The sequence below is a fragment of the Passer domesticus genome, chromosome 16 (assembly GCF_036417665.1).
Source record: "Passer domesticus isolate bPasDom1 chromosome 16, bPasDom1.hap1, whole genome shotgun sequence".
Taxonomy (NCBI): Eukaryota; Metazoa; Chordata; class Aves; order Passeriformes; family Passeridae; genus Passer; species Passer domesticus.
The window spans coordinates 7,505,208-7,519,144 of NC_087489.1; the positions used below are offsets into that span (position 1 = coordinate 7,505,208).

At 61.3% G+C, this 13,937-nt stretch overlaps 4 protein-coding genes across 6 annotated transcripts; 2 read left to right on the forward strand and 2 right to left on the reverse strand.

Moving 5' to 3' along the window:
- The first annotated feature begins 69 nt into the window (after nucleotides 1-69).
- On the forward strand, nucleotides 70-3,009 carry NEURL2 (neuralized E3 ubiquitin protein ligase 2). Its single transcript, XM_064391817.1, has 2 exons — nucleotides 70-1,187; nucleotides 2,526-3,009. Exons 1-2 carry the CDS (start codon nucleotides 512-514, stop codon nucleotides 2,639-2,641), a joined length of 792 nt encoding a protein of 263 aa, XP_064247887.1. The 5' UTR covers nucleotides 70-511; the 3' UTR covers nucleotides 2,642-3,009.
- Nucleotides 3,010-5,031: 2,022 nt separating this feature from the next.
- ZSWIM1 (zinc finger SWIM-type containing 1) lies at nucleotides 5,032-8,905 on the reverse strand. The gene is given in 6 exon segments (XM_064391944.1): nucleotides 5,032-6,445; nucleotides 6,448-6,578; nucleotides 6,581-6,688; nucleotides 6,985-7,124; nucleotides 7,126-7,582; nucleotides 8,740-8,905. Coding segments are annotated over 6 exon segments (1,161 nt in total). The 3' UTR covers nucleotides 5,032-6,286.
- Nucleotides 8,300-11,279, forward strand: ACOT8 (acyl-CoA thioesterase 8). Its single transcript, XM_064391816.1, has 7 exons — nucleotides 8,300-8,451; nucleotides 8,978-9,264; nucleotides 9,347-9,483; nucleotides 9,667-9,892; nucleotides 10,140-10,297; nucleotides 10,619-10,810; nucleotides 10,907-11,279. Exons 2-7 carry the CDS (start codon nucleotides 9,047-9,049, stop codon nucleotides 11,023-11,025), a joined length of 1,050 nt encoding a protein of 349 aa, XP_064247886.1. The 5' UTR covers nucleotides 8,300-8,451; nucleotides 8,978-9,046; the 3' UTR covers nucleotides 11,026-11,279.
- Nucleotides 11,280-11,621: 342 nt separating this feature from the next.
- SNX21 (sorting nexin family member 21) lies at nucleotides 11,622-13,793 on the reverse strand. Of its 3 annotated transcripts, XM_064391812.1 has the most exons (4): nucleotides 13,299-13,793; nucleotides 13,014-13,168; nucleotides 12,869-12,879; nucleotides 11,622-12,713 (listed from the first exon to the last, which is right to left on the reverse strand). In XM_064391812.1, exons 1-4 carry the CDS (start codon nucleotides 13,571-13,573, stop codon nucleotides 12,042-12,044), a joined length of 1,113 nt encoding a protein of 370 aa, XP_064247882.1. In that variant the 5' UTR covers nucleotides 13,574-13,793; the 3' UTR covers nucleotides 11,622-12,041. The 3 variants fall into 3 exon arrangements, with proteins under 3 accessions (XP_064247882.1, XP_064247885.1, XP_064247884.1); XM_064391815.1 differs by lacking the exon at nucleotides 12,869-12,879 and having other exon boundaries at nucleotides 13,021-13,168; XM_064391814.1 differs by lacking the exon at nucleotides 12,869-12,879 and having other exon boundaries at nucleotides 13,303-13,792.
- Between the last annotated feature and the right edge of the window lie 144 nt (nucleotides 13,794-13,937).

A 13,937-nucleotide genomic window follows, 5' to 3' on the forward strand; every position in this document is an offset into this window, starting at 1 on the left:
GCCCCGGCCCTGCCCGCGCACGTGGGAGCGGCCCCGGGCCGGGACCGGGACCGGGACAGTGCGGGGGGCACCGATGGAGCCCCCGTACCCAAACCGGGTGCCGGTGGGCACTGCCGCCCACCACCGGTTACAGCTGGGTACCGCCGGCCACACCTGAGTGCCACCCAGCACCGCTGGGTAAAGCCGGACATCTCCAGGCACTGCCATGCATCGCCGTGTGATGCCCACTGGCCACTGCTGGTACCACTGGGCACCGCCGGGCACTGCCAGCTGCTGCTGGGCAGCATGGGCACAGCCAGGCACCCCGGCCCAGGTGGCAGCGCTGGACAGTCCAGGGTGGAATGCCTGTGGGTCTGGTTTGGGCCCAGTTGTGCCCAGCAGCCACAGGGCCCCCCCAGCCTCCCCCATGGCACTAGGACCCCTCTTGAGCCCTCCGGTTGTCCCTCCCCGCCGGGCTGTCAGCACCTCACAGCAGCTGTGACAGGGACAGTTAAAAATAGCCCCGGCAGCAATGGCTGCCCGGTGCCGGCTTGCTGCACGCTTCCACCACATCCACGGCGCCAACATCCGCCTGGATGCCTCACACACGCAAGCCACGCGGGTGGAGAGCTTCGCCAACGGGCTCTGCTTCAGCCAGGAGCCTCTGGCGCCCGGGCAGATCTTCCTGGTGGAGATTGAGGAGAAGGAGCTGGGCTGGTGCGGGCACTTGCGCGTGGGACTGACAGCGCACGATCCCCAGAGCCTGGAGGTAGTGCCCGAGTACTCGCTGCCGGACCTGGTCAACCTGGGGGACACCTGGGTGTTCGCCATCACCCGGAACCACAACCGTGTGATCCTGGAGGGGCAGGAGGCGCAGGCTCGGGGGCGGCCCTGGGAGCCCTTCCTGCTGATCGAGTGCGTGCGGATCCCCCGCGACACGCTGGTGGGGCGCAGCCGGCCCGGCCGCTACAGCCACATCCTGGATGACCTGTACAAGATGAACGTGCTGCCCGCCACCGCCCGGCGCAGCCGCATCGGGGTGCTGTACGCCCCCCGGCCCGACGGCACCGCCGACATGCACATCGTCATCAACGGCGAGGACATGGGGCCCAGCGCCAGGGGCCTGCCCGCCGCCCGCCCGCTCTACGCCGTCATCGACGTCTTTGCCTCCACCAAGAGCGTCCGGGTGATCCCGGTGGATTATGGCTGTAGGTACCTGTGCCCCTCCCTGCGGCACGTGCTGCGTGGGCCAGCAGTGGGGAGCTCTGGTGGGGTCATGCCATAGTCGCCAACAGAGGGAAGGTTGGCGTGTGGCACTGGGCAGAGGGACGCGGGGTAAGAGGGCACAGGAAAGCCTCTGGTCCTTGTGGAGCACAGGCGAGATCCACAGTACCACTGCTGGGCAGTGTCTGATGAAAGCTCTGCCATGGGCACTGTGCTGGGGCCAGGGGAGGCAGAGCCCCCTGCCCACCCTTCCCAAGCACAGTGATAGGGTTGGGTGTTTGGGGCTGTCCCACAGCTGTGAGGCCTTGCTGTGCCCAGCCTTGCCTACAGCACGTGGCAGCCAGAGCCAACTCAGATCCTGCCCTGGCATCAAAACATCCACCTACACCCACCACGGCTCAGCAGGCTGTGCCCACACACCTGCCGCGTGCCCCCGACACGATGTTCCCTGGGCAGACACCCTGTGATGCCATCGGAGCCTGGGCAATATCCCATGTCCCTTGGTTTGCTGGGAGGGACCAGGCTAATAAGTGCTAATTAGCACCACTGGAAGAATGAGGAGATGGATCAGGTGAGACAGAGCCAGAAGAAAAGCTAGAGCCAGAGTACTGCCTGTCCCCAGCACTGGCAACCATTGCTTCACACAGTGGTGTCAGGAGCATTGCTTCTGTCCCAAGGCTGGAGCCTGGTATCCTCCCTGGTGTAACAGCTGAGGAGAGTAGCGCCTGCAGCAGACAGTACCCATGCTGCTGAGCCACCCATGGCTCAGGGAAGTCATATCACAGGAGCAGGAACCAGCAGATTCTGTTCAGGTGCTCAAGGGGACGGTTCTCATGGTGGTCTGCCCCAAAGGTATGGCAGGCACTGTCTCTGCAGGCAGTGCAGCCCCAGCCTGCAGACACTCACCCAGCAGCTTGGTGCTGAGGCCAGTGCAGGCAGACCAAGGGAGTGGGATGGAAAAGAAGCACAGCATGAGTAAGTGAGACCCTGGGGAGTTGTTTGACAGCCAGCAGAAAAAGAAATGTAAACCAGCCACAGTCACACACAGCTTGAGCACATAACTGTCTCTCAGCCTTCCTCCTAATAACGGGAAGAGCTTTGCTGCCCGGGGCCCTTGAGCTTCCAGCCCTGCTGGAGCAGCCTGGCACCAGCCCCCGCACAGGCAGTTTGAGCCCAGGGCAGGACAATGCTGCAGAACAAACGCACCCACTACTGCCTTTAACCACAGTGCCTCCCAGAAGCTCTGCCAGCTCCTCCACCCCGCTGTGCCCAGCCTCACTGCCGACCTGCCCAGCTCAGGTACACCCTCTGCTCTCTTGCAGTTCCTTCCCTGCAGACGCTGTGCCGCCTGGTTATCCAGAAACACATTGTGCACCGCCTGGCCATCGATGGCCTGGACTTGCCCCCGCTACTCAAGAGCTTCTGCCAACATGAGTGAGGTATCGAGGGTGCTGCTGGGCTGCCCCACATCAACAGCCCGCAGTGATGGCTGCCCGGCAGGCTCTGTGCCCCTCCTGCCCACTCACCCCAGCATGTGCTGCTGAAGGGCTGAGGTGGGGTTGGGATTTTCCCCACACTGATTGTGTGGCATGCCCAGAGCATGGGCAGGGCGATTGATGTGGGTCAGAGAGAACAATAAAGTGCTTCCAGACAAGACTCTGTCAAAGGAGGCTTGGGGGGCTGGGATGCCCCTGTGCTTCAGCAACCCCTTGTGGGAGCAGTTCCCCCACCAGTGAGGAAGGGAGCACAGGCCACAGCCCTTTGGGGTTCAGGATGTGTCCCTGGCCCTGGAATTATGCTGGGACTGTCTGGGTGGATCAGAGCGGGAGGAGCGTGGGAGGGCACAGCACAGCACAGCACTCACGTGGAGGTAAATTACAGCCGGACACTCATCCTGGCCGGGCAGTTTCACTCTTGGGAAAGATGTTTACCCAGAGAACGATGAGTTATTTCCTGTGTGTTCAGCTTGGAGGGGGACGAGTCAGATGCTGGAGCACCCAGACAGCAGTGCTGGCAGCAGCCCTTGCTTGGGCACGTGTCTGTGGCCACAGAGGCAGTCACAGTGACCTGGTGTGGGGCACAGCCATCCTGACTTGGAGCTCCATGCCCTCGGCTCTGTGCCCTCAGCCAGACCCTTCACCCCCTGGCAGGTGGGGATGGCAGCCAGCATCCTGCAGTGCCTGCGGCAGGCTGGAGGGGAGGCAGCTGTGCAGAGGAACAGCCTGGAGGGGGAGGTCTCCTAAAACCAGAGGGGTTCCCACCGGAGCCAGAAAGATAGCAAAGGGGCTGGAAAAGCCTTCCAGGCCTCTTCCACAGCACAACCAAAGGGGAAACAAGCAGCTCTAAGCTTACAAAAAGGTGTTTTAAAGAAACAGGATGCTATATTTAGTCGGAGACTTGATAGTATCAGATCATGTTACAAAATTCGTGCTCAAAGGAAATCCCCAGCCCACAACCACAGCCAGCTCTATCAACACCAAAGTGTTAATGAAGGAATTGCTAAATTCCATGGGAAAACATGGACAGTGACCAAACCACAGCAGTGGAGCGAGGTCTCTGGCATTCCCTGCTATGTCCCAACAGCAGGCTGGGAGCTGCTGGGGCTGGAGCTCATCTGGCTGCGATGGGGCTGGGGAACTCACCCACTCCAGAGCAGCGCCCACAGAGCAGGGCGTTTACTCTGCAGGCTGTTTTCCCTCCCCCAGCCTTGCACGAAGCCTCTGCTCCCCACCTCCCTGCAGTGTTATCTGCCCGGCAGTGACCCCTGCACACGAGGGCGGGTTCCTCTTTCTTGAGGAATTGAGAGCAGCTGCTGCAACCAGACAAACAACACCCCTGCTCTACAGCGAGCTGCAGCACAGTGGGATTGCAGGGATTCAGGAGCTGCCACCTCCTGCCACCTGAGGCACCACGGTGAGACAGGACAACTGAGGAGCAGTGCCCAAAGCCCTGCCCGATTCCCCTTGCTCTGTTCCCTGGGCAGGGAAGGGTGGCTGCAGCTGGCACAGGGACAGGCTCAGCTCCCAAACAACACCTCACAGCTGGATGCTGCAAGGACCTGCGGGTGCTGGCCACAGATGAAATAGTTTTGTCACGTGTTATTGTACCTAGATCCTTACAAATCTATGGGCCCTCATGGGATTAATTTGAGAAACCACAAAGAGCTGGCTGATGTAATCTCAAAGACTGTCGATGATTTTTGAGCAGTTTTGGGAATCTGGAGAGGTTCCACATGACTGGAAGCTGGGAAATGATGTCCCAATTTCAAAGGGCAGGAAGAAGAACCCTGGAAACTACAGGCCTGTCAGTCTCACTTCAGTGCCCAGTAAAATCATGGAAAATATCATTCTGGCAGGTACTGAAAAACACCTATAGGAGAATACAGTCACTGGTCACAGCCAGCATGGCTTCATGAGGGGAAAATCCTGCTTGCTGAACATGATTTCCTTCTAAAACAGGGTAACCAGCCTTACTGACCAAGGAAAACCAGTAGATGTAATATTTTTGGGTTTCAGCAAAGCTTTTGATACTGTCTGTCCCAGTATTCTTTTGGACAAAGTGTCCAGCTTGCAGCTGAATAATCCTGTTACACAATGGGTGAGCAACTGGCTCACAGGTTGGGCACAAACAAAGCCTTACAGTGAATGGGGTGACATCAGGCTGGTGTCCAGCCACTAGAGGGGTTCCCTAGGGCTTCACCCTTGGCCCAATTCTGTTCAACATCTTCATTAACAACTTGGACTCAGGACTTGAAGGAATACTAGGTAATATACTAATGTTTAGTGCTAACAACACTAAATTGGGAGGAGCTGTCGACTCCATTGAGGGCAGAGAGGCCCTGCTGAGAGACCTCAACAAATTGGAGAGATGGGAAATCACTGAAAGTATGAAGTTTAACAAGAGCAAATGACATTCTGCACCTTGTATAGGGCAATCCTGGTGGTACAAACAGACAGGGGAACAAGAAGCTGGAGAGCAGCACTGTGGAAAGGGACCCGGGGTCCTGGTTGGTGGCAAGTTGAACATGATCAGCAGTGCCCTGGCAGCCAGGAGGGCCAATCCTGTCCTGGGGACATCAGACACAGCATTGTCAGCAAGGCAGGGGATTGTCCGGCCCTGCTCTGCACTGGTGCAGCCTCACCTCAAGTCCTGGGGGCAGTTTTGGCACCAAAATATAAAAAATACATTGAGGTATTTGAGAACATTCAAGAGATGCAACGAGGATGGTGAAGGCACTGGAAGGAAAGCTTTTGAGAAACATTAGAGATTAACTTGGTCTGTTCAGCCTGGAGAAGAGGAAACTGGGGTAAGACCTCATTGTGGTCTTCAGCATCCTCATGAGAGGAGGGAGAGGGGCAGGTACTGGTCTCTTCACTGTCATGACCAGTGACAGAACTCGAGGAAATGGTATAAAGCTGAGTCAGGAAAGATTGAGACAGGATATCAGAAAAAGGTTTTTCACCTGAAGGTTGGCTGAGCACTGGAACAGGCTCCCATGGGCAGTGGTCATAACATCAAGCCTGTCTGAGTTCAGGAAGTGTCTGGACAACATTCTCAGGCACATGGTGAGATTTTTGTGGTGTCCTGCACAGGACTGGGAGTTGGACACAATCCAAATGGGTCCCTTCCAACTCAGCAGATTCCAGGATACCAGCACCTCCCACATTGCACCACCCAGAGCTGGCTCCTGGCCACAGCTGTTAGCCAGGTCAGTGACTGTCACCCTTCCTGCAGGATCAGGAGCCCCCAATCCAGTTCCTCTGCTGCCCCATGCACAAAGTGACGCTCACTCAGCAGATCAAGGACCCAAACTGCCCCTTCCACGCCGAGGAAATGACAGGCTGAGGGGAATGAGGGTGCAAGGTAGGACACAGTGGAAGCACCCAGCTCAGCTCCCACTCGGTGCTGGAGCTTCACTCAGCGGAGGGCCTGCTGAGCTGTCAGCCAGCTCCCACAGAGTCCTGTGCTCCAAGTCCTCACTACTGTGGCTGATCTCTGCTGTGAGGAAGGACACCACCAGGGATTTATCCAAAGAGTTTTTCCAGGAACTCTTTAGGACCTCCAAGAGGCCATCAGCACTGTCTCACCCAGCCTGACGGGCATCACATCCCCTCTCCCATGGTCTACTGAGCATTTCCCTCTGCAACAGATTCCTGTTTGAACTCAGCACAGCAAGATGGGCCAGCAGGAAGGCCAGGTAGAAGTGGCAAGTGTAGTTACTTGGGCCTTTCTGGAAGATGCCCACAGGTGGCCATCCTCCTGGATCTGTACATTGAGCCTGTCCTGCCTGGTGCAAATCAGCTGCCTGGACTTCCAAACCATTGCCTTAGGCACACTGGCAGCAGCCTCTGTGCAAATGCCACTCAAAGACTGATGCTGTCTTCAGTCCTTTGGGTAATCTAATCTTCACTGTCTTCCTCTGAGGTTTCTGTGGCCTCCAGTTTTGCCACAGGATACAGGATATAACAGGGACTGAGCTGGCTGGCTCACTCTGCAGAAGAGCATGAGGTGTTTCAGGCTGACACTGAAGGGCTCAGGGAGCTGGTGGACTCTGGAGAACAATCACACAACTCTCATCAGCTGCAAGAGAGGCTGACATGAGCTGCTGCTTCTACTGAGCTGCTGCCAGTGGGGGAAGCCTGGCCAGAGCTCTGGGATGTGTCACCATGGCACACCAGAGGGGCAAGAGGCAAGTCTGAAACAGGCAGACTTTGGGGAGTTGCCTGAGCAGCACAGTGATCAGGATGTGGAGCAGAGTGTCATGGCATCAGGAGGGATCAGAAATACACTCTTTCTAGTGCCAGGCCAGGGTGGTGATGCAGCTCTCCAGAGAGAACCCAGCAGTGAAAATTTCACATAACCCTTGGAAGACAATCTCCAGCTCTATGAAGAAGCCTCTGCTCTCCCCCCAGCTGCCCTCTGTGCGTGGCCCAGCTCCCATCCTCGAGCAGCCAGTGAAGGTGGAGCTGAGGCAGCAAGTGCGGCGGGATGAGGTCTGTCAGGCCGGTGAGCAGCTCCTGCCGGTGGCTCTCGGTGCCTGCACCCAGCGCTCTCCTGGCGGCGGTCACGGCCAGCCGCCCGGTGCGGTGCTCGGCACACACAGAGGGGAGCGCGGGGGGCAGCGCGGCTGGGGCTGTCAGTGCGGGCCGCCGCCACCGGCGGGGACACCGCGGCTCGTCCCGCTCCCTGCCGCGCTCCGCAGCACAAGCGGCGGCGCGGCGCGGCCTCGCACGGCGCGGGCACCGGGCGGCACCGGAGCTCTCGGGCGCCGCCGCCGCCGCGCATCGCCCCGGGCCGGGGCCGCCGGAGCGCCCCTCGCTGTGGCCGCCAGCCAGGGCGGCGTGCGGGCACCGGCTCCTGCCTGGCGGCCTGCCCAGCGCTGTGCAGCAGCTCCAGGCTCAGCGGCTGGGTGTAGCCGTGGTATTTTCTGAAAAATCCTTTTGCCAGGATTTTTCTCCTGAGGAGCCTCAGGAAAGAAATGTGAACAATGACTGTCCGCTGCTGTGGAATGCAACAGGTGCATCTTCCATTGGTCCATATAGATTGTTTTCAATTGATGACCAATCACAGCCACCTGTGTCGATGCTGTGAGCAGTCACAAGATTTTGTTATTCTGTTCTATTCCTGTTCTTTCAAGCCTTCTGAAGATCTTTTCTCTCTGTTCCTTTAGTATAGTTTTTATGTAGTATTTTAATATAACATATATCATAAGATAATAAACCAGCATTCTGAGATGGAGTCAAGCCTCACATCTCCACACATGGGGAGTTCCCAACAGCTGGGCTCTCTCTCTTGTCTCCCTTCAGCAACAAGTGCACCACTCTGCCCTCGCTCCTTGCTCCCCACAAGGAAGGTGTAGAGGACTTGTCCTCTCTTGCCCAGCGTAGGAGAAGACTCTCAGCAACTGCTTGAAGAAGCACTTCATCGCATCATGGTGGAAGCTGGTACCCATGTGTTTGTGTCTTTATCCCTAAAGCACACGGTTCTGCAGCCCTGGAGGAGCAGCTAGAACATGACAAGAAAAGCTTCAAGGAAGGAGATTGAACTGTATTTTAAGAAGGCAAGTTATATTTTAAAAGGGCAAAGGGAGCTGTTGCATAACCAGTGAGTGACCTTGTAGCCTTTGTGCACACAAGCAGATCCACCAGCTAAGATGGAAACAGTGTCACTACAGCCGCTAGGAGAAGTGAGGGCCATGGAATGAAGCGCTCCCGGGGGAAACTGAGATCACCTTTCCACCGCAGCGAGGTAAGGACAGATGCAGATGCCGAGGTTGAAGCCTTGAGCTGGAAAAGGCAGGAGCTACACAGCGAACACAAGCGTGTGGCACAGCTGGCAGCACCCCGGTACCGGGGCCTCACACTGCCGGGATCAGCCCGGTTACCCGAGCCAGGTACGGGCAGGGCCTGTGCCCGGGGCAGCGCTGGGCCGGGCACAAGCTGCGGCTCCACGGGGCCGGGCCGTGCCACACCGGGCCCCCGGGCCTCCCACAGGGGCTGCTGCGAGCTCCGCACGGGCGCGGCGGCCGGGCCTTACCTGACGTCCTGGCCGACAGCGGTGCCGTGCTGCCGGCTGTGGCCGCGCACCGGGACGCAGCTCCGCAGCCCGCAGAGGCAGCCCGTGCAGGCGAGGAAGCGGGCGCATGGCGAGCGGTGGCACAGCCGGAGCCCGTCCGCCCAGCCGCCCCAGCCCACCCCGCCATCCCGTTAAACCAGCCGGGCACCGCCCGCACCCTGATATTGGCCAATCAGCGCCGTCTTCTCCCGATTGACAGGAGGCGAACCAACCAGCCCAGAGCATCCTGACCAGACAAGGGTGACTGACAGCTCTGCTGTCCAATCACATGGCGGCATTTGTCCGGCGGGTGGGCGGTGTTTCCTGGTCCGCGGTGCGGGTCGGGTCGCGGTGCCGGTGCCGGTTCGCGGCGGTGATGGAGCCTCCAGGCGACGCCGGCGGGGCCGGAGCAGGGCCGGGATCCGGGCCGCCGCCGTCCGGGGACCTGCGCAGCGTGCTGATCACCAGCGTGCTGAACCTGGAGCGGCTGGAGGTCGACCTCTTCAGGTGCGGGCGGACGCCGGGGCAGCGGGACGGGGCCGCCTCCTCCTCCTCCGCCGCGCTCACCTCGGCCGCCCTCTCCCCGCAGGGGCCAGCACCACTGGGTGCCCGCCACGCAGCACCTCTTCGGCGGGCAGATCGTGGGGCAGGCGCTGGTGGCGGCGGCCCACGCCGTGAGCCGCGACGAGCAGGTGCACTCGCTGCACTGCTACTTCGTGCGGACAGGTGCGCCCGGGGAGCGGGGACCGGGCGGCGGGGACGGCGCGCAGGGGGTCCGGAGGGGCCCGGCACCGGCTGGGGCGCTGCGGAAGTTCGCAGGAGTGCGGAGGAGCCGTCATGCCGGTGCCAGCAGGCAGGGAGGGTGTGAGTTGTGCGGGGCCCCTGCGCAACGTCCCTTTCCCGTGGCAGGGGACCCCAAGGTGCCGGTGCTGTACCAGGTGGAGCGGACCCGCACGGGGAAGAGTTTCTCTGTTCGCTCTGTAAAGGCCATCCAGCATGGAAAGCCCATCTTCATCTGCCAGGCCTCCTTCCAGCTGTCCCAGGGAAGCCCAGTGCAGCACCAGTTCACCATGCCCACCGTGCCACCCCCCGAGGAGCTGCTGACACAGGAGGAGCTCATCCAGAAGTTCCTGCAGTGAGTGGGGTGGAAGGGGCACGCCAGGGATGCCCTTGCTGCCTGGGCATAGGGAGGTGTGGGAGAGTATTGTCTGAGGAGTTCTCAAATATGCCTGGGAGGGGAGCAGAGGAGCAGGACACAACAGCAACTGTGCCCCTCTTGTGTTTCTGTGTGCCCCTGGTCCCTGGGCTGGAGCTGCTGCCAGTAGGATGTGTTCCAACCTGCCTGTCTGGCATTAACCTCACTTCTTTGTGCTGGGTTGCAGGAATCCTAATGTGGCTGAGGGATACAGGAAGCGCCTCACCAAGATCCAAGCTCAAGACGTGCCGATTGACATTAAACCTGTGAACCCACCAAACATATTCAGCTCAGAGCCACAGGAGCCAAAGCAACTCTTCTGGGTGCGAGCGCGAGGCTACATAGGTGGGTCCTGCTGGGTCCAGGTGCCCCCCAAACCAAGGGCTTAAGCACCAGCTCACACTGTGCAGCACTGTAGCAACAGAGTGGGCTGGGAGGGCTGTGATTAGGGGGCTGCCTGTGCCCCAGCCTGGGCACTTCAAGGGTGTAATACAGGCGTGGGTGCAGAGGTGATGCCGTGAGCCATGCTGGGGCCTGGCAGGGCAAAGGGAATAAGTCTGGAAGAATGTCAGCTGTGCTTGGCAGCTGGCTCCAGGGGAGAGGAGCCCCGGGGGCTCTGCACCCCAGACATGTCCCACGGGACAGGCAGCGCTGGTTGCTCTGCAGGGGAGACTGACATGAAGGTGCACTGCTGCGTGGCCGCCTACATCTCTGACTACGCCTTCCTGGGCACGGCCCTGCTCCCGCACCGGCAGTACCGCATCAAGTTCATGGTGTCCCTCGACCATTCCATGTGGTTCCACGCGCCCTTCAGAGCTGACCACTGGATGCTGTACGAGTGTGAGAGCCCCTGGGCTGGTAAGTCCTTAGCGGGTTTTTGGGAGACCTTCCTGGCCGAGGGCAGCCCTGCCTGTCCTGGGGCAGGGGCTGCAGTCTGACAGTGTCTGTCTGCAGGTGGGTGCCGGGGCCTGGTGCAGGGCCGGCTGTGGCGCAGGGACGGGGTCCTGGCTGTCACCTGCGCACAGGAAGGTGTCATCAGGGTGGAACAGACACCAAAGCAGAGCAAGCTCTAGCTAAGGAGATCCTACTTACTGGGGCTGAGGTATGCTGAGGGAGGCACCCTGGGATCAGGAACAGGACTTGGACAGGAAGAGGAAGGAGACCAGGTGGGACCAAGCGCTGCAGGAAGTCCCAGTGCCAGAGGTGTCTGCAGCAGAATGTGACCAACAGAGCATCGCTGCCACCAGCTGCTAGCTGTGCAGCACGTAAGTGCATGCTGCCATCAGCTATCCTTCACCCACCTTAAAATAAAGTCATTGGGTGAGGAGCTGGACTCTGACCCTGGAGTTTGTCCCCTTGCACGAGGGCGGGCAGTGCCAGGAGCACAGTGCATCAGCTCTGCCCCCATGCCAGGCTGGCTCACGGGAGGGGAAGGTGCTACTTTGGCACACGTTGTTTCCTCTTCTCACTTCTGCACTGCTTGTACTGCTTTGGCTCCTCAGTTGCTACTTCTGCTTGTCCTTGGGCTCCTCCCCAGGACTGGGCTTGGGCCCAGCTGGGAGCTGAGGGAAGGGGATGAGGCAGCTCCCACCTCTGAATGGAGGCTTGAGGCCTCCCACTGATGATGCCCAGGGGTAGTAAGGCTAAACAGACACAGCAGGCGCCTTGCTCTTCTTCCTGCCAAGACTTTATTAAATAAAGTCCTTTCTATTGTGTAAGTTTTATGGGAAGTTCCTGGCAAGAGCCCTGGACCCTGCCAGAAGCTTTCCCGTTCCCTTGCAAGGTGCCAGTATGTCCCAGCTAAAGTCTCAGCCACTCCAGGATCCCCTACAGAGGGGGAGCAGCTTCTGGCAGCACCAGTGTGGGTGTGGTGGACCCCCATGAGTCCCCAGCCCTGCAAAACAGACTAACCACAGAGAAAGTGCATTCAGGAGGCAGCTCCAGGCATGGCCTGTGCTACCTGTGGGGCTGCAGTGCTGCTCCCTTACCCCACTGCCACCCATGGCATTTCCCTCGCCGTCCCCAGCTGCCACAGGCGTGTGAGCCCCCCCACAGCCCTTGCCCTCCCGCCCATGTGAGCACAGGTGGCTCATTCCAGAGGTTCCTTGATCAGGCATTCCTTCAGGGACGGCTGCTGCTGCAGGGGCAGCCCAGCCTCCCGCAGGTCCTGCAGCCGGGCCTCCGAGCGCCGCTTGTCCTTGCCCACCTTCCATGCCAGGTGGACGTGGGCCTGCAGGAAGGGTCCCAGCAGCGGGTGGCTGCCCTGGGCCTCCAGCAGCTGCAGCGCCTGCTCGCAGCAGCCATGGGCCTCACTGAGCTGGTCCAGCTCCTGGTGGCAGACGGCCAGCCCGGCCAGCGTCAGCAGGAAGCGGCCGGAGCTGCAGACCCCCAGGCGGTCCTGCAGCCGGTAGGCGTTGGCCCAGGTGGCCAGGGCCTCGCGGTACATGCCAGTGCAGGTCAGGCGCTGTGCGGCCTGCAGGTCCGGCAGGAAGAAGAACTCGAGGAACTCGGGGGAGCGGCGGATCTCATCGATGGAGTGCAGGTGGGACAGGAACTGTTCGAAGGCCCGGCTCCGCTTGGCAATGGTCTCAGCAGTGAAGTTCCGGCGCAGTCTCTTCCTGGGGAAGGCGACGCTGGCCATGTCGCAGCTGAAGCGGCAGCGCAGGCGGCGGTTCAGCTGCTCAAAGTCCGAATAGCGCCGGGCGATGGCGGCAGGGGCCTTGTCAAACTGGCCAGAGCGGATCAGGTAGATGGTGTAGAGCTGCGGGGGAGGCGGGTGTCAGGCAGCGCCGTGGGCACGTCGCTCCCGGCACAAGCACAGCGGGGTGTGCGGCCACAGAGGGGTGGGGGAGTTTGCCCGAACAGAAGGGAGTGGACTGGGCTGCTGCAGCTGCAGCACCCACCAGCAATAGTTACCTGAGGCTCATCTGAGCCGCCAGCACCATCCGAGCAGCACGGGGAAAGAGAAAAAAATAAGCGCCAGCCCCGTGTGATCCCTGCCCCGCGGAGAGCAGGACTCGTACCCAACCCGTGCCCGCCCAGCCGCGCCGGGCTCACTCACCACGTACTTGGAAGAGCGCTCGCTGACCACGCTGGCGCTGGTGACCTCGAAGAGCAGGCGCTGCGGTGCCAGGCTGCCCCGCGACCTCCGCCACAGCTCCTGCAGCTGCCGGGTCAGCAGGCTGCCGCCGGGGCGCTCCGCCGCAGAGACCCACTCTGTGCCGGGAGAGGGCTGTCAGTGCCCTCCGCGGGGACAGGCCTCTGACATCTGTCGCGCTGCCGGACGCCACCATGGCAGGAGTGTCCCTGGAGTCACCCCAGTCCCCCCAGCTCACCGCCCCAGCACCTGCCTCCGTCCTCCGTGCCCGCCGCCGCCCCCGGCGCCTGCGGCGGCTCCTCCAGCTCCTCGCTAGCTCCGTCCCCCTCCTCCTCCTCCTCCTCGTCTTCGTGGCTGGTGAAGCTCAGGGTGCCGCTGAGGCGCGTCGACAGCCCCTCGGTGTCGTCCTCCAGCTCCGAGCTCTCCGGGCAGTCCTCGGGCTCGCCGCCGCCGCCCGCCGGCTCCTCCCGGCCGGGCTCGCCCGCCAGCGCGTGCCGCAGCCGGTGCAGGATGCGGGCGGCCATCGCTGCCGGGGGGTCCGGGCCGGCACCGCGGCACGGCGGGGCCGGGGGCTGCCCCCCGCGGCACGGCCCCCGGCGGGGACAGCCCGGCCCCGGGACACCCTCCCGGCGCTGCCCCCGCCCCGGCCCGTCCGCGCTGCCCCGGGCCGGGCCGAGCCGAGCCGGGTGGTGCCGAGCGATGGCCGCTCCGCCACGGCTCGTCCCGGGATCCTCCCTGCGCGGCTCCGCCTCCGCCGGGAACCCGGATCGGGGCGGCGGAGCCGGCACCGCCCGGCACGGCCGGGATCGGGATCGGCGCTTGCGGCAGCGTCCGGCACCATCGGGATCGGCTCTCCCGGCGCTGCTCGGCACGGCCGGGATCGGTCCC